The sequence below is a fragment of the Ranitomeya variabilis genome, chromosome 1 (assembly GCF_051348905.1).
Source record: "Ranitomeya variabilis isolate aRanVar5 chromosome 1, aRanVar5.hap1, whole genome shotgun sequence".
NCBI lineage: Eukaryota > Metazoa > Chordata > Amphibia > Anura > Dendrobatidae > Ranitomeya > Ranitomeya variabilis.
The window spans coordinates 203,652,982-203,676,490 of record NC_135232.1 but is presented as its reverse complement, the minus strand read 5'-3'; the positions used below and the strand labels follow the sequence as shown (position 1 = coordinate 203,676,490).

General features: G+C 40.1%; 1 protein-coding gene across 6 annotated transcripts in view; it reads left to right on the top strand.

Annotated features, from left to right (window-relative positions):
• SRRM4 (serine/arginine repetitive matrix 4) overlaps window positions 1–23,509 on the top strand; it is a 201,441-nt gene that overhangs the window by 168,221 nt on the left and 9,711 nt on the right. For 5 of the 6 annotated variants that reach the window (XM_077292100.1, XM_077292124.1, XM_077292106.1 and 2 more), the window contains 4 exons: window positions 11,688–12,004; window positions 12,199–12,423; window positions 14,361–14,471; window positions 15,912–16,055. In XM_077292100.1, the coding sequence (XP_077148215.1) occupies window positions 11,688–12,004; window positions 12,199–12,423; window positions 14,361–14,471; window positions 15,912–16,055 (797 nt within the window). The remainder of the gene's footprint in view (window positions 1–11,687; window positions 12,005–12,198; window positions 12,424–14,360; window positions 14,472–15,911; window positions 16,056–23,509) is intronic. The other variant, XM_077292129.1, reaches the window with a different exon arrangement.

The window sequence follows — 23,509 nt, the reverse complement described above, 5'->3', positions numbered from 1 at the left end:
GCTTTGTAGGTCAGTGTTAGTAGTTTAAACTGGATACGCTGGGAAATTGGGAGCCAGTGAAGGGATTTGCAAAGAGGGGAAGCACGAGTGTAGCGAGGAGAGAGATTAATTAGTCAGCCAGCAGAGTTAAGGACAGACTGGAAGGGTGCGAGAGTGTTAGAAGGTAGGCCACAGAGGAGGATGTTGCAGTAATCGAGGCGGGAGATGATTGTTCATTATGTTCATTAGTCTCATAATTAATCTCTGGTTGCAATTAGACTGTGATTATTATAATCACATTTTATTCTCCTCCTTAATGGAATATTAGCTAGATACTTCACTTTCCCAATATAGTATATAATGCAATTATTGTAAAATATCAAAATACACAACCTTCTCAATACCATACATTTGTAGGATATTCTTAAAGGGGTTTTGTATGAAGTACATTTTAAATAATAGATCTTATAATAATAAGTTCCAAAAATTGGATGTTAAAAAAATTGTTTCTGTGCTGAGATAAAATGTGCCCCTGATGTGTGCTGTGTAATGGATGCCTGATGCCCGGATACAGGAACGTGGACTGATCATACCACAGCTCCTGGGCAGGGGAGGAAGCAAAAGAGAATATACAGACAGAACAGTATGAAATCGCAGCTTTCTGTGAGGTAAAACATTTCCCTGCTTGTTTAAAAACATGTTTTACTGCACAGAAAGAATCAGCTAATCCCCGGCTGTCTTTTCTGTATACTCTTTTGGTTCCTCCCTTGGCCAGGAGATGTGATATGATCAGACCGTGTTCTCGTACTGTTAGACACAGCCATTGCACAGTACATAGCAGGGGCACATACAGTGGCTTGCAAAAGTATTTACCATTGGCATTTTTTGTGTTTTGCTATCTCACAACCTGGAATTTGTTTGAGGGTTTGCATCAGTTCATGTAAAGAACATGCCTACTGCTGTAAACATTTGTTTTTCTTTTTATTGTGAAGCAAACAACAAATAGGACAAAATAACTGAAAACTTCAGCGTGCATAGCTATTCACTCTTCTAAAGTCAGTACTTTGTAGAGCCTCCTTTTGTGGCAATTACAGTTGCAAGTTGCTTTAGATAAGCCTCTATGAGCCTCCCACATCTTGCTACTAGAATTTTTTCCATTCTTCAAGGTAAAACTGCTCCAGCTTCTTCAATTTAGATGGTTTCCTCTCCGTGAACATCAATCTTGAAGTCAAACCACAGATTGTGAATTGAATTAAGGTCTGGGCTTTGACTAGGTTACTCCAAAATATTTACACGTTTCCCCTTAAACCACTTGAGTGTTTTTTTAGCAGTATGATTTGGGTCATTGCCTTGTTGGAAGATGAACCTCCGTCCCAGTCTCAAATCACTGACAGACTGAAACAGGTTTTGCTTAAGAATGTCCCTGTATTTCACACCATCCATCTTCTCCTCGACTCGGACCATTTTACCTGTCCCTGCTTCTAAAAAACATCCCCACAGCATTATGCTGCTACCACCATGTTTCACTGTTGGGATGGTGTTCTTGGGATGATAAGCTGTGTTGGTTTGGTGTCAGACACAGTGTTTACCTTAGTGGCCGAAAAGTTCAATTTTAGTCTCATGTGATCACAGCACCTTCCTCCATACATCTGGAGAGTCTCCCACATCTAATTTGTCAAACTTAAAATAAGCCTTACAAATTTAATGTGTAAGTAAAGGGTTTTTTCTGCCCACTCTATGGAGTGTAGGGCTTATTGTGGTCGTATGGACAAATACTCCAGTCTCTGCTTGGGAACTCTGCAGCTCCCACAGGGTTACCTTTGGAGTTACCAGGGTTATTTGGTCTCTGTGCTGCCTCTCTGATTAGAGCCCTCTTTGCCCAGGCTGAGAGTTTTGGTGGGCAGCCTTCTATTGTTACTGCACCATATTCTTTCCATTTGATGATAATTGATTTGATAGTGCTCCAGGGTATCATCGCAGTTTGGGATATTTTTTATAACTCAACCCTGACTTGTACATCTCAATAACTTTGTCCCTGACTTGTTTGGAGATCTCCTTGGTCTTCATGATGTTTGGCTAGTGGTGCCTCTTAATTAATTGTATTGCAACTCTGTGACCTTTCAGAAAAAGTGTGTGTGTATACTGACAGACCATGTGACACTTCGATTGCATTGCACACAGGTGGACCTCTTATAACTAAGCATGTGACTTATTAAGGTAATTGCTTGCACCAGAAATTTTTAGGGGCTTTGTAGCAAAAGTGATGAGTACATATTCACATCTGAATTTTTAGTTATTTGATCCTATAAATTAAATGTATGTCTATATTTTTCTCACGTCACTAACTTACACTATTTAGTGCTGATGCAACACAAACAACTGGGATTACAAGAATATTTAAACACAGGTTGTAATGTAAGAAAATGGGTAAAAAGCCAAGGGGTGAATACTTTAGCAAGAGGACCCTCATCAGGTACCAAATAATATAGACCTCCTGAGGTGCTAGAGCCTGTGTGCAACTGTTACACCGCGTGGATACATCCCTGGCCTTACTAAAATTAATTCCTACAATTTTTGTTTTTTATGTCTGTCCTATTGGACAACCCCTTATTAATGGTCATAGCGTGTTATTTGAGTTAAAAAAAATCTATACTTAACTCCTGGCTTGATACCTTTCCTCCATTTTCCACTGTGTCAAAGTGTAATCATGGTGTTTTTCTGATCGGATGAACATGTGAAGGCTGCAGTCAACCAGCAGCCACAAATTTGTGGCAGTGGTCATGTGACATTATTTATGTCAGGAGTCTATTGGAGGACACAGGGTTGAAAGCAAAGAAGCAGGGTTGGGCTGGGCGGTAAAGTAAAGATTTTGTTTTTATGCAGTACCCTGTAGCCATTACTAAGGAGTTATGTAATAGCCAACCTCTTTGATGTTTTTATTCATTTATAGAAAGGAAACAAGACCATCTTCTATAATATTTGATTCTAAAACTCAGCTGACAAATCATTCTTAAGCCAGTGCTGTAGATGTGTATCTGTACACAGGGGACAGTCTTGTAGCACGGGGTCCCTCCAAGGACAACATCTGCAAGGAGCTAGTATGTTCTCCCCGTGGGTTTCCTCCAGGTTCTCCGGTTTCCTCTCACACTCCAAAGACATACTGATAGGGAAGGTACATTGTGAGCCCCAATGGGGGCAGTGCCGATAATGTTTGTAAAGTGCTATGGAATTAATGGTGCTGTAAAACAAAGTAAAATTAATACAGCAAAAGATATTTCCCATGGATGTGGCTTGTGTAATGTTTCCATAGGCTAACGTGTGCCTCCTCGCATTTCTTGTCAGCTATACAGTGTGTACAGTGTAGTGTTTAGTGTGATATGACCAACTTTGAAAATAAGAATGATACTCTGCTGGGATATTTAAATGCTATATGTGTTTAAATGTGGCCATCTCTTGATGTTCATTGCAGTGTGACAAAATATTCTGAATATATAACATTAGAAATTGGAAACCATAGAAACATTTGAAGAATGCTGAATTGTTTCAATCACATGATCCCTTGATGCGAGAACATCCTGCATTACAAGTCATAAGTAATGTATTGGGTGAATACACATGAGACATCCATTACTGTCTCTATCTGAATATGATTCCGGGGACTAAAGAAGACAATGTGTCCTGCCTATATATTGTGACACTTCTCCTGGCCTTTTTTGTTAAAGGGAACCTACATATACAGTCATGGCCAAAAGTATTGACACCCCTGCAATTCTGTCAGGTAATACTCAGTTTCTTCCTAAAAATGATTGCAAACACAAATTCTTTGGTATTATTATCTTCATTTAATTTGTCTTAAATGAAAAAACACAAAAATAATTGTCCTAAAGCCAAATTGGATATAATTCCACACGAAACATAAAAAAGGGGTGGACAAAAGTATTGGCACCGTTCGAAAAATCATGTGATGCTTCTCTAATTTGTGTAATAAACAGCACCTGTAACTTACCTGTGGCACCTAACAGGTGTTGGCAATAACTAAATCACACTTGCAGCCAGTTGACATGGATTAAAGTTGACTCAACCTCTGTCCTGTGTCCTTGTGTGTACCACGTTGAGCATGGAGAAAAGAAAGAAGACCAAAGAACTGTCTGAGGACTTGAGAAACCAAATTGTGAAGAAGCATGAGCAATCTCAAGGCTACAAGTCCATCTCCAAAGACCTGAATGGTCCTGTGTCTACCCTGCGCAGTGTCATCAAGAAGTTTAAAGCCCATGGCACTGTGGCTAACCTCCCTAGATGTGGACGTAAAAGAAAAATTGACAAGAGATTTCAAGGCAAGATTGTGCGGATGTTGGATATAGAACCTCGACTAACATCCAAACAAGTTCAAGCTGCCCTGCAGTCCGAGGGTACAACAGTGTCAACCTGTACTATCCTTCGGCGTCTGAATGAAAAGGGACTGTATGGTAGGAGACCCAGGAAGACCCCACTTCTTACCCCGAGACATAAAAAAGCCAGGCTGGAGTTTGCCAAAACTTACCTGAAAAAAGCCTAAACGTTTTGGAAGAATGTTCTCTGGTCAGATGAGACAAAAGTAGAGCTTTTTGGGCAAAGGCATCAACATAGAGTTTACAGGAGAAAAAAAGAGGCATTCAAAGAAAAGAACACGGTCCCTACAGTCAAACATGGCGGAAGTTCCCTGATGTTTTGGGGTTGCTTTGCTGCCTCTGGCACTGGACTGCTTGACCGTGTCCATGGCATTATGAAGTCGGAAGACTACCAACAAATTTTGCAGCATAATGTAGGGTGTGAGAAAGCTGGGTCTCCCTCAGAGGTCATGGGTCTTCCAGCAGGACAATGACCCAAAACACACTTCAAAAAACACTAGAAAATGGTTTGAGAGAAAGCACGGGAGACTTCTAAGGTGGCCAGCAATGAGTCCAGACCTGAATCCCATAGCACACCTGTGGAGAGATCTAAAAATGGCAGTTTGGAGAAGGCACCCTTCAAATATCTGGGACCTGGAGCAGTTTGCCAAAGAAGAATGGTCTAAAATTCCAGCAGAGCATTGTAAGAAACTCATTGATGGTTACCGGAAGCGGTTGGTCGCAGTTATTTTGGCTAAAGATTATGCAACCAAGTATTAGGCTGAGGGTGCCAATACTTTTGTCTGGCCCATTTTTGGAGTTTTGTGTGAAATGATCAATGTTTTGCTTTTTGCTTCATTCTCTTTTGTGTTTTTTCATTTAAGACAAATTAAATGAAGATAATAATACCAAAGAATGTGTGTTTGCAATCATTTTCAGGAAGAAACTGAGTATTATCTGACAGAATTGCAGGGGTGTCAATACTTTTGGCCATGACTGTAGTGCCCAAACCACGGGCAGCATGTATCAGACACCTGGTGCGGCATTTCAGAGAATAACATACTTTGAAAGCTGCCGGGAACCAAGCTGCATGGGAAACTAACTGGACGGGAGGGTCCCTCCAGCTTCTCCCTTCTCGCACACTTTGAGTGACAGGTCTTTCCCTAAAACCTCTGGGGACCCACCTGTCCATGCATCCAATGTCTGATCCATGATTTGGTCAACATGTATCAGCTGTGAGGTTCCTTTAAACTGGATCCTTGGCTTCAAATGACTTATAGGAGATCACATAATGCCACATTCTGCCTCATTCGCTTAGCCCATGGATGCACTACCCAGGGTACGTGCATGTGTTATACGATTAGACTGTGCAGAAACAAGTTTCTACTGAACTGGTAGATTAGAAAGGTATATAAACAATTTTATATATTGGAAATGTGCATGACCGTACATTCTATCAATATGTGAAATAAATGTAATTTAATAGCCCTATATGATTGTACATAATCAATGACAACTGAATGCTTTATTCAATCGGGACTCGGCAATCCATAATGTTCATCCTTCTGATATTAAAAAAAAGTATTAGGGATAAAAATACAAGGAAATGCTAGAAAATGATAGACATACCAGCCAGTTTAATTCCTCTAATAAAGAGCCAGCTTTGTATTATTTGCTCTCTGCTTTCATTTGTTTGGTTTAATCACTGCAACCTTACAGGGTCGCTGCAATCATTTGAATGCTGTGTTTATCGAACATCACACTAATTGTGACTTTCAGCCGCTGTGTAGGAAGCTTGTAATTACTGTGACCTTGAGCAGATTTCAAGTCATGGCACAGATTTAAATACACGGCTATTAAAAGTGACACATAAATATGGTGAAAGCAAACAGTTGTTTGAGCCTTCTCCGCAGGACTTGCAAGACCAATTGTACAGCAGCAATGTTTTTAAGAGCATCTATGTACTGAGAAAAAACATCGGTCACTGAGGCCAGGCTTCTTCTTCAGCGGGATTAAAACACATTCTGCCAATTTTGTGAAATTATTATTGGCATCTTCTCCCTCAAGGTACCACTATGTATCAGAAAAAATGGTGGATGGATGAAAAAAAAAGAACTAAGTAGAACATTCCATGTAAAAAAAACTGGTGTATGTATTGGCCTTGTTAACAAATGGCGATGTTTCAGGACATGAGAAAGTGAGCCTTGGTCCAGCTTGATATGTTGCCGTGTGTTCACATTTGCTAGTAATTACACCAGTTTTTGCATGGAATTTGCTATTTTTTGCTGCCCACTTTTTTTCATTTTTATGTACTATAGGTTGGTTGTTTGCAAACTTTGAGCTGGCACCTAGAACTGCACTTTTGCCTGTGCTGCTTGATTTTTTTGTATAGATAGATAGTTAGATAAATAGATAGACAGAGTTTCACAACTTGAACACATGTACACTTATCTTTTAACCATTATCCCTGAAAATAATGTATCTAATATGCAGAAAATATTCAATCGTCACCCAATCCTGTTGTATTACATGTCAGGGTGCACTGTATTTGATGGGACAGTCTTATGTGACATTGGATGGATGAGTCTTTCCAGAACGAAGTAGTTGCAGCAAATAGCTTTCAGCATCACATCAAACAACATGAAAGTTTCAGATAAGGATCTTTATGGAGAACATCTAGCAAATCATACTGCAAAGATATCTTCAAATGTAGTCAGATACCATCTTTTGTCCTAGCATTACTTTACATATTTGTCCTAATTTATGCCAAGGATTATAAACTCAGTGTGTCTGTTCATGTTCATTATTTCCTGCAAAGTACACCGATATAACTGTCTGTGTGCCATGCGAAAAGCCTTCATAAAAGGAACATTTTCTGTCTGTACACAAAAGCAGACAGATCTCTATTTTCTATTGTTAGTGAACACGAGGATAGAGACCTTATCACTTCCACTTGTCTCCTTTTATTCCATCACTTTGAGGAGAAAATGACATTGAGGTCTTCGGTCTGTTTTTTGCTTTTCTTAAAAGGGTTGTTCTATTTTGGACATGCCTATTTTGTGCTGTCACTAAAGAAAAGGTGACCATGCTTGGCAAATTTTGGAATACCAATACAAGTGGATGGAAAGAGGAGCACCTGTGTGGTAACCTCTTCTCCATTCCTGGCAGCATGAGATGGGACCCCATTCATCAAATAGATGGAGGTCTTAGCAGCAGGACATCCATTTTTGCCAGATATGCCATCACGGCCAAAATTAGATGACCCCTTTAACACCTTAAAGAGTCACATATATGTATCTACCTCCGCATTCCTAACCACTCATAATAGGGCCCTGTTCTCCAAATAAATGCAGATCCCATGGATAGAAAGCCCTTTTATTTTTACAGTCCCTGTGGCATGTGAAACCCATTGTGAAAGATCTAATGCGGGGTTCACATCTGTGCTACACATTTTCAGTTTTCTGTTCCATGAAAGGAAAAGGAAACTGAAAATGTTTATTTGATGTATGTGTCAAGTGGCAGACACCAATAAGCCTAAAAAACCTAACTTAATTTGGAGTGTCAAGGTTTTATAATAGTGTCTGTCATTTTACCAGAAAAATTGGCTCTGTATTAGTTATGGGGTAACACTGCACTACTGAAGGTAACTTATCCAGGCTACAGACAAAGATGTACAACAGGTTAAACAGGTTGTAAAGGCTTTTTCTTCATTTCAAATTCAGGGTTGTCAGCAATACAACTGAAACATGGCTCCCATCTCATGAAACTGCTTGTTCTTTAAATATGTGAAAACTCTACAAACCTTAAAAAACTTCCCTCTTGGCATGGAAAACATAGCAATTCACATAACACACCGCCTGACAAGTTTAACAATAGAATTTGCCTCTATGTTCTTATTATACTGGATATTTAGCCTTCACGATATCTTACTGAATACATTTCGTGAATAAATCATGTGGATAATTATAATGAAATAAGAAAAATTAAAATACTAGAAAGAAAGCAGGAGAGACTAGAAAACATTAATGTGCTACATCTTTTGGAAAATTACCTCTCCAATATATTTTTAATCATATTCTATTTCAAAATAGTTATCTTCCTTTCTTCATAAACCTACAGTTTTACAACAGTCTGTAGTCAGATATCCATATTCAAATATTGGCTGACATTGTTAAGGTAGGCAGATAGTTATGGAGATTTTACCCCCTTTCTATAGTCTGTAAAAACCCACAAAGAAATGCAACCATTAAAGGGTGGCCTATATTGTTTAAATTGTATATTGCAATATGGATATCAATGAAAAAATGAAAGGATTTTGCATATATTTGTAAGTTTATTATTTTATCTGGGCCTATATGAACATTGAAGTGATCGGAAGTGGATATTGCATTACAAATGGTACAGGCAGGCTTTTATGTGGTCAAAATATGTTCATCAACATTCATAATTTAAGGCGTAAGGTTATAGGCATCCAAAAGCCCATAAATGTAAGCAGATTTTCATTTGTGGTAGTAGCATGAGCAATTAAGTTTTTAGAATAAAAGGGAAAATGAATCTTAATTATTGCTGTATGAGCAAGATTCTTTTTTTAATGGACAGAGATACTGAATCAATAGTAGCTTGGCATAGTCTTAGATTTACAATAACAGCTTATAAATATAGCTGTTGTCCACTACTTTATCATTGATGACCTATCTTTAGGATAGGTCATGAATGTCTGATCGGTTGGGGTCCGACACCCAGCACCCCCAACAATCAGCTGTTCTCGGTGTCAGCGGTAACCACCGACAGGAAATGCTCGATTGTGTAGCTGCTCCACAATTAAACATTTCTGGCCTGAGCCAGCAGACACCGTAGCCAGCTTAGCAGCAGGTGTGATGGGTGTCAGACCCCAACCTATTAGACAATTATATGACCTATCATAGGGATAGGTCATCAATCATTAAACAGTGAACAATCTCTTTAACAGTTGCTGAAAGACGAGAGAAGCTAATCAATAATCAGAAAGTGAAAAGTAAGCAAATAGTATGTGTTACCAGGATGGCATCTTATGTACATGTGAGTGTTGTTATTAAGGCAACTAAAACAGATGATAAATGGAAAAATATTGTCTTATTTGGGGCTTTTTATGCAAAATAATTTTGACAATTTCTCTTACAGGGGCTCTAGAAGAATGTAATAAAATGGCCTTAATCACGTAATTCAAATGGTAGCGTGTCCTACTCGTGTCAGAACTGGCTGCAGACTGAAGATACACAGCTCCTTAGACCTGTGTATTAATGACAGAAGACCTTTATCTTAAGCACATGTAACTTTATGAGCTGTGGAGATGGGCTGGATCAGGAGAAGAAATAAAGGATTTTTTTCTGCAGCCTGAGTCCTCATTGTGCAACCAGTTGAAGAGAAGATTTATTTCTTCTCCTTTCACAGCTCTACTCCAGCAACTATGGTATATGTGCTTATCTGTCAGTTGAGACACAGGTCAGGAAGCTATGAATCTTCAAATTGGAATCCATCCTGACATGGGAAGAGTACAGAAGCCTTTTGAATTACCGTACGCGATGGGGGTCATTTTATCACATTCCTGGAGAATCCTTTTAAACTAAGCCTCATTTGCCTCAGTATATGTAAGGCAACTGCTTGATGTTCATTTTTTTTCACTAATGGTCTAGTAATCTTTACTTTACAATCACTCTGCCTTATTGTACTGGAAATCAACTCTCTAAGCAGTGACTTTATGGGTAGCCAGGGATTAACTGTTGAGTATGATGCAAGTCTATCAACACAGCTCAAACGCCAGGGGAATGGAGAACAGCATTCCTGACCAATGATGAGATAGGAGGTGTGACTCAGATTACCTCAGGTGTAGATAAGGCACCGTTCACATCTGGGTCAGACACATTTGTTTTCTATTCTGTGCTGTGCTAATTTTTCAAAGAAATATCACTAAGTCTCCATTGGAGCTTCCAATACATATGGGATAACAGACTAAGCCACATTTTCAGATGACATCTCTGCTCCAATGGAGCGGAGCTGAAAAGCAAGATCTATAGAATAGATATAATAAATTACTATCGATTGTGGGTACTAACATAAGGAGACCAAGAGGAGACTTAATAGCTGTCTACAAAAATCTCAAGGGCTGTCATACTGTAGAGGGATCAGCTTTATTCTCATTTGCACAAGGAAAGACGAGAAGCAATGGGATGAAGCTGAATTGGAGAAGCCACAGATTAGATATTAGAAAAAAACCTATTGACAGTGAGAGTGATAAATGAGTAGAACAGACTGCCCCGAGAGGTGGTGATTTCTCCTTTAATGGAAGTCTTCAAACATAGGCTGGACAGACATCTGTCTTTGATGATTTAGTGTATCATGCATTGAGCAGGGGTTGGACCAGATGACCCAGGAAGTCCCTCCCAATTCTACTATTTTATTATTCTACGTTTCTGTAACATATTATTTTAAGATACTAGTACACTGAAGAAATTGGATAGATAAGATATATACAGTACAAGCTACAGGACAAGTGCCATAGTGAAAAGTAGCTAATACTTATTTAAGACACAAGCATAGATTTAGGGTGGGATAAGGTAGTGTGGTAATATTTTAATAATTTGCTATCAGTGCATCAATATTACCGTGTCCAACATTGTTCTAGAAAGAACAAACTTCAACTTTTCTTATTCTTAATGATTTTTTCCATCTATCAGTAATTTTACAGGAAGTTACTTTCAAGTATCATAATTTCTTAACGTCTGTATTAAAAAAAAATGCAAAAAGAAAAATGACGTGACCATAGCACTTTCCCCAATCTGGCTGACTGCTAAGCCTCTACTACACAGAAAGGTGCGGCTTTGTCTCTTTCAAGACTCTAATTAAATCTGTAGGACACATTGTTCACAATTGTACTTGATAACAGCTACATTAAATGTAGCAATTCTCCTCTGAAGCCTGAGTCCCATTTACCCTGCCAATGTTTAATCAGAGAAAAAACTCATTACATTTACAGCAGTACCTTTTTTCTTTCTCACTCTGAGTCTCATTCTCTTTCTATGGGTGCATGCCAAAATCGTGCATGGTGTCGGTATCATTGCAGCTCTCACTGTCTGCAGGCACCTCTGTTTACTTTCTGTACATATATTTTTTATTTTCTCCTATTTCTTTTTCATTTTCCACTGCCCTCTCTTCTGTTTTTGTTCTCTCTTTTATTTCTTTCCAGTTAATAAAATATACAGTATATGTATACAGAATTTAAAAAATTAATTCTGGAAAGTGACTGTGACAAGTTGCTTTACAGTGTTGGGTTCCATCTATGTCAACACTCTTTTGTGTTTTCAGATTTCCCAATCAGTCCCTGGCCTTTTGGTCACAGCAGAAAATCATGGAGGTTGTCAGAAGGATGTCTCAAACGAGTATGATTCGGGGAATGATATATGCACCCCTCCCTCGATGCAGGCAAGTTCCTCTGTGTTGAAGATTAACCAGGACAAAGAGAGTCCTATTCATCAGGGTTATGGACACGTCCCTTCATCCACGAAGACTCCAAATGGTCACAGTGACAACATCTCTGATTCAGGGAATTCATCTGCCAGTTGTTTTTCCTTTAGTAAAGTTTCATCACATCATTTGGAAGAGTCAAGGACGCAGGCAAAAAGGTGAAGAAATGTGAAAATGTTGAAGGCTACATTGATATACTAGTTGTCATGATGGCTTATACAAATGCTTTTCTATTAAAACAGAGGTTTCCTAAAGTAAATGAATTGTCCATATTCTCAACTTACCACATTTTTCAACAGGGTTTAATTCTTTGCTATGTATAAAATAAGAGTTGGGTCTATTTTTTCTTCAGAGATTTGTCCTCTTGTCTTGGCTGCCTTAAGGAACACAAAAGAGTATGTGACATCTCACCTGACAGAACATCTGTACACAGACATCGGTCACGGAGCTCTTCATACAAAAGCACCAGAAGGTCTTACTCCCGTAGCTCAAGTCACTCCATCAGCTCTTATTCCTCTTATTATAGGTCATCTTCAGACCCAAAGTCTCGAAGCAGGTCTATCTCTTCAGGTAGAAGGTATGTTCACCGAAGTACGGCCTACTATATGCACTAGCATACAAACAAACAAATACAACTGCCATCTTGAGAGGGCTAAGATATACATGAACCACCGAAATATGAATTTTGAACTGCATTACTGCTGTATTGAATAGACAAAATTGAGGAGCTTAAAAAGCACAGTTTCATCAAATTGTGTGAGCTCAAATGCAGCAACATGCCAATCTTTTTAGATAAGAACCTAGGCTACCAGACTTAAAACTCTTGGTCCTAAGAATTTATAAGGCTGTTTTTTTTCTAGTAAAACTGGGTATGGTGGATAGATAAAATACCCAGATGTAATTAAAATAATGCATTTTCTAATAATAATTTTTCTAAAGTCTCAAATATGTAAAAAATTGGAGCTCTCTAATTTGTGCAACAAAGCTGCTTGATTTCAATCATTCTTGTTCACTATCTCCCGCAGACTACATTTTTATGCCCGTTGTGGTCATTTAAGAAGCCTATGACCACATTGTAGAAAACATATATGTGGCCTTGTGCAGCTGCATAAAGGCCTATTAAGTTAGAGGACGTGCTGCCACATTCAAAGAAACTTTTTGCTGCCTATTAGATTGTGTATAATTGTAAGCCAAATTTATGGCTCATAATTATTAGGGAGTAGTAATGAGCACATCAATTTGATGCGGAATCAATTTGAATAGAATTTTATGAAATTCACAGATCCAAGAGGACTAGAACAATTTGTGATTTGATTCGTACTAATCACCAAAAAAAAATGCTTTCTCCCCTTTACACGCTGCAGAAGATGGCATCAGCCACAGAAGGCTAGCATGACCTCAGGCAAGATCGCATGGGATTCCCCATAATGACGTGCAGCTATCACATCACATAGTATAGAGGAGCCAATCAAAAGGGACTATCATAGCCTATATAAAAACTTAGAAAAGGAATGCAATAGCCATGTTAGGGTGATCTAAGATAGTGAGAGGACATCAAAACTCACAGCTCAGCAATAGAGAGGAAAACATAAAACATTGAACAAGTACTACAGACAGTAATGTGATGTATAGCTGCAGCAGTAAATAAGATCAAGTGTAGTAGTCTGTGAACAATACAGAGATTCAATTGATAAAGAGAATGAGAGATAGCAGTGGTACCAGCAGAGGTGCATGAAGTAGTGACAGACTCAGTGTGTATGATGCAGCTGGCATCTGTCTTGCTACATTTGAATTACAGTTGCATTTTTTCTTCACTGATAATGCACTAGAGAGCAGCAGCAAGGCAGCACAATATTTTTTTAACAGAGGAAAAATCTGAAATCAGTGTCAGTTTGATCATTTCTTGTCAAATCGTTTTCGTGAAGAGAATAAGAATTGTTTTTAAAAATACAAAAGACAATTCCCCAAAATCCAAACATTAAACTGTGACGATCTGCCTCATAAAATGTGTGTGGGTTGCCAACTTTATTTTACTAGTCAAATTTTACATAAAAAACACATGAAAAGTGTTTCAGTGCACTGTATTATTAAATGGGCTGTTGGCTAATATAGAATTACCATCTGTCTCCATGGTGAGGCTACTTTGACATTACCAAGGCTGTGTTTGTGTCAAAAAAGTGTAAAAAAAGGTTGCATACAGTTCTAGAAGACCTCAGAGGGTTACAAAAATGATTTCAGGACTATTAGTGGCCTTGCAGTATTGCAATTCATGAAAGATAGCTAATTTGATTTTCAAAGATTCAATCATCTTTATTGTTATTAGAGATACATAAAAGGGTGCTCTGCGATGAGAGTTTGGAGAGCATGGGACCCATATTTTGTTCTTGCTAAGGACTCCTTTGCTGTCTGTGTCTGCCCCAGTTTCCATCTATAAATTGTTGTAGGTGATAAATGTTCAAATCTGGTGGCATTTTTCATCCTGCTTTTTAACATAATCCGGATAAATCATTGCAGGTCATACTCAAGATCTCCCAGCTATTCCTCTAAATCAGCCCGTAAGAGCACTGGTAGCAGAAATTCACGAACAAGAAGAAGCCCTAGTTATTCTCGCTACAGTCCCAGCAGGTACTTTGTTAAACTGCCAAAATTCCCGGCCATTATTTATTCAATGAGTTCAATAGTGTTTATACTTTTATTAGGTCACGGAGTTACAGTAGGTTATACCAACTTGATAATTTGTTGGGCCATATTTTGTTCATGTCCACATGATGCTGTGTTGTACTGTTGAGATGTTTCTGAGTCAGACAATCTACAGGGTGGGCCATTTATATGGATACACCTAAATAAAATGGGAATGGTTGGTGATATCAACTTCCTGTTTGTGGCACATTAGTATATGGGAGGGGGAAGACTTTTCAAGATGGATGGTGACCATGGCGACCATTTTGAAGTCGGCCATTTTGGATCCAACTTTATTTTTTTCAATGGGAAGAGGGTCATGTGACACATCAAACTTATTGAGAATTTCACAAGAAAAACAATATATATAACAATATATATACTAATGTGCCAAAAACAGGAAGTTGATATCACCAACCATTCCCATTTTATTTAGGTGTATCAATATAAATGGCCCACCCTGTATTTTATGCTTTCCTGTATAAGTTTAGTAACAAGCCACTCAACTGCCTACCGCTCAACGGCCACTTTGCATGCAACATGCTGCTGATTGCAATAAGCTGACCAGCAAGTGTTTACTTAGGTTGCCCATAAGCAGATTGGTTGACCAATATCTCTCCCAACACCTTTCTATTTGGCCAAGTATAGTTTGACTGCTGCTTGTCGCCGCTTAAAACTAAAAGATTGGGTGTTAGAATTCAGCATGTCCAATCTTTCAACCTCTCTGACCTCAACTGTCAGAAGAGTCAGAAGGGCCCATACACATTAGATAATTGACCAATCTTTAATAAATCAGCAGTTTCAAATGACTTAGTTCTAACATGGACACCCGATCCTAGCTTTAATGTTAGTTGCTTATTCAAAATGTGTTCCACGGGAAATATTACAAATTGGTGGAGTCATAAAAGAGCTTTTTATCATCTTTATAATAGCATATATTGCTCAATATGTGTATATCAATTTTTGAAGTAAAACATGACTTTAAAATGTGACATTAGACTGGACATCAAATATTCTGAAGAAAAGTTGGTATGGTCTGCTCTCTCCAATGTAGTCATTGGTGTATGTTGCAATAGTTAATTATGGAAAAAGTTTGTGCAAATCTGACATCTGCTCATAGCAGGTAAAACAAATCTAAATGTGCCAGCGCTTGGTGTGAGATTTCAGCTTATTAAGATATTTTGCACAAATCTCAGTTTCTATCCTTTGTCAACCTTCGTGAAATTATTGAGTTTATTGTATGAACATCCTACTCTCCAATGAAAACAAGATATAAAAATCAATATTGAAGTAAAAGAACAGATTCAATTGCAGTATGAATTTTACTGTCTTCATTATTAAAAGTATATTCTTTTGCATATCACAATTCTAAATTAATTCCAACAGAGTTCGAGAGAGAAGCGGCAAGTATGATTCTGCTGAAAAGGAAACTCGGAAAGGAGGTCAGAGGGCAAGACGCAGCTCTTATTCACCTATGAAAAAGCGCAGAAGAGATTCTCCTAGTCACCTGGAAGCAAGAAGGATCACTAGGTAATGGTCGTGATAAAAAAATATAAGTAGAGTAACAATTAGGCGGTATACAAGCAAAGTCATATTTCCTTTTCATTTTCAATAAACGTTGGTTGCCAAGACCCAATACATGTCTTCCTGCATTAATATTAAACCAAGATAAAATGACCTTCTCATCAACAGAGAAGTTCAGCTGTGTAGAGCTCCAAGAAGCTAGCTATCAGTGAATATACTATTCACAAGCATTGCTGTCTTTCTCAAGGGACAGTGAGTTAGAACAGACATGAATATGTGAGATATACAGTACAGTCAACTAAATAAGTATTTGATCCCTTGCTGATTTTTTTAAGTTTGCCCACTGACAAAGACATGAACAGTCTATAATGTTAAGGGTAGGTTAAGTTTAACATTGAGAGATAGAATATCAAAAATAAAATCCAGAAAATCACATTGTATAAATTCTATGAATGTATTTGCATTTTGCAGTGAGAAATAAGTATTTGATCCCCTACCAACCATTAAGAGTTCTGGCTCCTACAGACCAGTTAGACTCTACTAATCAACAACTCGTTACCTGCATTAAAGACAGCTGTCTTACATAGTCACCTTTATAAAAGACTCCTGTCCACAGGCTCAATTAATCAGTCAGACTCTAACCTCTACAACATGGGCAAGACCAAAGAGCTTTATAAGGAAGTCAGGGACAAGATCATAGACCTGCACAAACCTGGAATCGGCTGCAAAACCATAAGTAAGATGCTGGGTGAGAAGGAAACAGCTGTTGGTCGAATAGTAAGAACATGGAAGAAATACAAAATGACAAAATCAGCAAGGGATCAAATGATGATTTCCTTCACTGTATAGAGTATCTGCAATTATCGTATGGATTGAGTTAGTAGCCAAGGTTCAGTGGTTTCGTACAACTAGTAATACTGATGGTAATTTCATAGTGAACCAACACTTGTCGTAGTTAACAGCTGTGGCCATTAGTAGGGAATAGACACAATCCCACTGATCCACAGAGAATTGTCTTATAGTGGAATTTTCCTGAAATTCGCAGATCCCTGTGAATTGGAACACTTTGCATGGAGTGACCGCAATAAAAAAATGCCTGCTCCCATTTTGTATGATGATGAAGACATCAGTCATGGCTAGGTGGGCTTCCTCATAATCTATCACATCACATGGTCTAGCACAGCAAATCAGGGAGCACTATTAAGGCTAGTATAAAAGATGAGTACCAGACAAGCAGTGCCATTTTATGCTTTTACAGCATATGGATAGAAGTCAGATCGTACAATCCACCTAGGGGCAGAATAAGGACAAAACTGGATTGTGGTTAAATACTGCACTAAATGATGCACATGGAAAATGGGAATGGTAGTCATTCTATGAATAATTATCCAAGGAATCAAGTGAGATAGGGAAGTGCTGTACCTGTATAGTCAGTGTGACTGTGAATTAATTGATCTGTAATATAAGGCAGTAACGATACAACACTCTAGTAACTGCATTTACATGTACTGTAGTTGCAAACTAGGAGGGTAATTTAATATCAACTGTCTACCTCCAAAGTGTGCATGTCATTAAACATTTTTATTTTTGTTGCCCACTTTTTTGTTCAATATTATAACCGTGCACTAGTGATGAGCGAGTAGTAAACTGCTCAGGCACTCGGTACTCGAATCGAGCATGTCGGACTGCTTGGATGCTCGACTCAAGTACCAAGCATAATGTAAGTAAATGAAGTAGTTGAGAATTTTTCTGGCAGACCGGGTCCGGTAGACCCAGATTATCTGTCAGACTGACTGTGAGATATCTTCCTCTTTCCACATCTACATCAACTAATCACTTACATCAACCAATCATATGTACACAGCCCCCTCCAGAGACCCAGTCACAGCAGCACAGAGGATGGCAGGAGAGCCAGCCACAGCAGCACAGAGGATGTCAGGAGAGCCAGCCACAGCAGCACAGAGGATGTCAGGAGAGCCAGCCACAGCAGCACAGAGGATGTCAGGAGAGCCAGCCACAGCAACACAGACGATGTCTCCAGAGTTCCTCTATGCTGCTGTTGCAGGCTCCTCAGACATGATCTGTGCTGCTGTGACTGGGTATCCTGATTCAAATGAGCATATTAAAGGAACGCAAGCACTAGATCACCACACAATACTCAGCACTGCTCGATACCTAATTGAGCACCTAAATGCTCGATCGAGTATCAAGCAGTGCCGAACATGCTCACCCATCTCTATGTTACTCACAAACAGTGACTTGCTGCAGGTGCTCATTGTTGGCATGCACAGTTTACAAGCTTTTCTTGTCTCTTTCTTTTTTTGAAAAGGGCTGGGGGTTGCATTTTCGTTTTAAATCTTTTAGAAAATGGCCACTTGGTTGGTGCTCTAAATGTACACCACATTACCATACGGCATGCTTGTTAAGGTTGAACAAATGTTTTTCAACCTGTTGTAGCAAATTATGTACTGCGCGTGTTCCTAGCAAACAACATAGCAATCTAAAGGTACCGTCACATTAAGGCTACTTTCACACTAGCGTTAACTGCATTACGTCGCAAATGCGTCGTTTTGCCGAAAAAACGCATCCTGCAAAAGTTCTTGCAGGATGCGTTTTTTCTGCATTGACTAACATTAGCGACGCATTTGCGACGCAATGACACACGTCGCAACCGTCCTGCGACGGTTGCGCCGTGCTGTGGCGGACCGTCGGGAGCAAAAAACGTTACATGTAACGTTTTTTGCTCCCGACGGTCCGCTTTTTCCGACCGCGCATGCGCGGCCGGAACTCCGCCAGAACTCCGCCCCCACCTCCCCGCACTTCCCCGCACCTCACAATGGGGCAGCGGATGCGCTGGAAAAATGCATCCGCTGCCCCCGTTGTGCGACGGGGACAACGCTAGCGTCGGGAACCTCGGCCCGACGCTAGTGTGAAACTAGCCTAAGCGACGCTGCAGCGATATAGACAACGATCCCGATCGCTGCAGCGTCGCTGTGTGGTCGCTGGAGAGCTGTCAGACAGACAGCTCTCCAGCGACCAACTATGCGAAGTCCCCTGGTAACCAGGGTAAACATCGGGTTACTAAGCGCAGGGCCGCGCTTAGTAACCCGATGTTTACCCTGGTTACCAGCGTAAACGTAAAAAAAAAAAACACTACATACTTACCTTCCGCTGTCTGTCCCCCGGCGCTGTGCTTCTCTGCACTGTGTAAGCGCCAGCCGGAAAGCAGAGCGGTGACGTCACTGCTGTGCTCTGCTTTCCGGCCGGCCGGCGCTGACACAGTGCAGAGAAGCACAGCGCCGGGGGACAGACACCAGAATGTAAGTATGTAGTGTTTGTGTTTTTTTACATTTACACTGGTAACCAGGGTAAACATCGGGTTACTATGCGCGGCCCTGCGCTTAGTAACCCGATGTTTACCCTGGTTACCAGTGAAGACATCGCTGGATCGGTGTCACACACGCCGATTCAGCGATGTCTACGGGAGATCCAGCGACAAAATAAAGTTCTGGCCTTTCTGCTCCGACCAGCGATATCACAGCAGGATCCTGATCGCTGCTGCCTGTCAAACTCAACGATATCGCTATCCAGGAAGGTGCAACGTCACGGATCGCTAGCGATATCGTTCAGTGTGAAGGTACCTTAAGTTAAGGGTTAATAATGTTTTAAAAAACAAAAGTAGAAGTGTTAAAACATTATACACACAATTTACTCTTTGCATGCTGGTTTAGTTATTCTGTTAAAAGGGATTCTGTCACCAGGTTTTTGTCACCTAATCTTAGAGCAGCATAATGTAGATACACAGACCCTGATTCCAGAAAAGTATCACTTTCAGGGCTGCTTAGTGTAGTTTTGATAAAATCACAGTTTTATCAGCAGGAGATTATCATTCGAGAACTAATAAACTTGCTGCCAGATAATCAACCATATTCATGAGCAATGTATAACCCCATTCACACCAGTGATTCAGAGTTTTCTGTGTACACTGTATATGGGCAGAAAGCTGCCAGTGGTATGTTCAGGTTTGTACAGAACTCAACAATCAGATAAGTGCTAGATCTGCAGCAGATAAAATAATGATGACAGCAAGCAGTCCAGTAAGTCATACATCACTGGAATCATGGTCTCTGCTCTTATATTATGCTGCTTTCAAATGGGGTAGCAAAAACCTGGTGACAGTTTTTCTTTAAGTTGTCAAATTGGAGACACTTTCACACTTGCAGCAATATGATAGGCAGGCTGATGTTGCATTAGTCTTTTTGGTTGTCACATGAACCCTTGCCTTGCGCTGAATTTCAAAGTTTTACAGGTTTAGCTCGGTGTGGCTGGTAACAAATCTTGGAAAAGAACTTACATGCTATACTTGGATCCAAAATACAAGTCAAACCAAAATATGGCACTGGCATCATGCGAGTTAGCATGAGAGAAAAAAACTACCCATACCTCAGCAAATAATGTGGGAGCCGCTATCAGCGGCACCACCGACACTTCTGGCAGCAACATTATGAAACACAGCTTAAATTGGCCTACTGTGCCCCTGGTAAGCAGAGGACATAATGAAAGGTATGTCACAACACTCGTCTCAGTCACTGCAGGATGAGATAGCTTCTGACAGTGATACCATTAGTTAGAGTTGGTCTTTTACACAGTCCACCTTCACTGCTTCTATAACACTTAATGTTATACAGAGTGAAATCTTCATTCTGTCGATACCACCTTTTTCTGTTCTGCCCCTTAGTCCCCTAACCACAGCACCACAATGCTTAAGGAACATAATACAATGGAACGTCTTCCAGTTTATTTATTAGAGGAAATGGACCTGGTATGTCACTCTCCATAAGGAGAAACGTTACCCCTTAGACCCCCAGTCCAGAGCCTCTCACCTAGCCAAATCAGTTCTCATGCTTCGCACTGATGAGGGCCAACAGCCCGAAACACCGTGTCTGCGAATTGAGATACTGATTTGGCTTTTATCCTAAGTCATATTGCACGACTCGCTAAAGGGTTGATTGTGACTTGTAGGATCGCTACTACCAACAGGTGGCGCTATAGAGTTAAGTCCTCTTTTTCTCAGAAGAGGCAATTTGCATATTTAGAGGAAATGAACAGCCAGCGTGTGTACTCACAAGATAACCAACCAGAGGAGATGGAGGACCCAATTTTAATTTAAAGCTGTGTTGCTGACTCTGTGAGCCATGGTGGTAGGGGGACTGTCAGTGGTAGTAGCATTCTGACGCAGGGTGAATCTTGAGGTTCGAATAAGATGGGGGAGAAGAAGGTCATGCCATTTCCCATACAGAGGCTATTGACAGCTAAATCCAAGACAATGATTCTGTGGTGGCCAAGACCTGGGAACAAGACGGGTGCCAAGGGGGTGATGTCGTCAGAGAAGCAGGGTGTTTATCTCGGCAACATAAAGATGCTGCTGTTGAAAGATGCTCTGGTGGAAGATATGCTTGTTCTGCAGTCAGGAGGTGGTGCCGCACGTACTGTTGGTGGAGGAGGCTCGACAGTATCTGAAAGCTTTGGAGATGGCGATACCTATGTGTGGGAATGTGGAATTTTTTTGTACGTTGCGAGAGGACCAATCTGTTCCAGTGTGCAGACTGCTTCTAAAATAAGCCAAGTACACCCTGTCACATATGGACTAGGAACTTCCTCACTTCGTAAGCACATAAAACTTCATCACCGACTCATATGAGGAAAGCAAGATGAGAAAGGCTCCTTCTCTCTCCTCATGATCAACTTTCTGGGAACCAGTTTTCACCTGCAAGTAGTTCATTGTCTTTGTCATCAGCCCCATCATCATCCTAATCTCCTGCCGTCCATACGATTCCCACTCTACCTCTATTGCTTCATCAGTTCTCTTTTTGTGTGTCCATAAAAGATGCGTTCAGTCGTCAAATTATGTTGAAATTATACTCTCAAAAACCAAGAATTGAAGCTCGAGGAGAGTAATTTGTATTTTGGGAAGAGTGAAGCGTTGCCGCGAGTCTAAAGATCTTTGGGTGTAGCTGGATCGAGCTGCTTGAAGGAAATTGTCAAATCTTTACAACAGTTCAATAACAATTCATTTTGTTCAACATGGAGAAGGAGATTATCCAGATGGTGTGCTGCAACATATGCTATATATTTACAGACTTGCCAGAGGAAAAGACAAACTTTACATGCCAGAAATGCAAGCTTCTGACCCTGATAGAGGAATAGGTGCAAAGACTTCAGGAGAGAATAGCTCCGCTGAAGCTCATCAAAGAAGGAACAGAGCAGAAGAATCTTTTAAGAATGTTGCAGGAAAAGAATTATAATAACTGTTCAGAATGTTCGAAGAAAAGCAACTTTCAATGTACCTGCACAATAAAAGAAATGGAAGCATGTGAGCCAAAGAAGCAGGAGGATCAGGAGGCAGTCAGCACTCATGCCATTGAATAACCGCTACCAGGCTCTCATGAAGGACAGCTATGAAGAGATACATCAAAAAAATTCTTTTCCCTCAAAGAACACTCCACTATGCAATCAGATGCCCCTTGAACGGTGAAAAAGAAGCACTGTGGTGAAGAAAAGGAGAGTCGTGATCGTGGGGGATTCCCTACTGAGAGGAACAGAATCTGCCGACCAGACATCACCTTACAAGAAGTGTGCTGTCTTCCAGGTGCCTGATGAACAGTAGCACATAACACATAAGCGGGGCCCTGGACCTGTGGGCCCCTCTGTTTACTGCTGGTCAACAGGCCCCATACAGCAGTAAGGGCAGTAATGCCCTGATGGCAGCCCTGCCATGGCCATGGAGTGAATTACTTGTATGATGGATTTGATACAGATGGGTTTCAACTTCCGAAAACAGGAACAAAAAAACAACAGGCACACGCCTTGCTATATTCATCAGCAGAGCTATAAACTAGAGCAATATGGGATGGGAAATATTCGTCCAGGAAAAACTATGGAGCTATTGAATTCTTTTGAGAATCCTACAATAAGAAGTGGAAATAAAGAACAAATACAACAAATTCTGAATGAAAATAGAGAAGCAAGAGAAGTGGGTCACGTGAGTTGGTCACGTGGGGTACCACAAGGTTCTGCCTCGGCCCCAGTGTTGTTAAACATTTTTAGAAATGAAGGGAACTGAGAGTAAACTAATCAAATTTGAAAATTATACAAAGATAGGAGGGATAGCTAACAGTAGACAGAGAAAGGATTATTAATCCCCTCTACTCCTCCTTGGTCATACCTCATCTGGAATACTGAGTCCAGTTCTAGGCACCACATCCAAAAACTGAAGCAAGTTCAGAGAAGAGCTACCAGGATGGTGAGCAGAATGCAAACTGTGTCCTATGAGGAATGGTTCAAGGATCTGGGAATGTTGAGCTTGCAAAAAAAAGGCTAAGAGGTGACTTAATAGCAGTCTACAAATATCTGAAGGGATGTTACAGTGTAGAGGGATCATCTGTATTCTCATTTACACA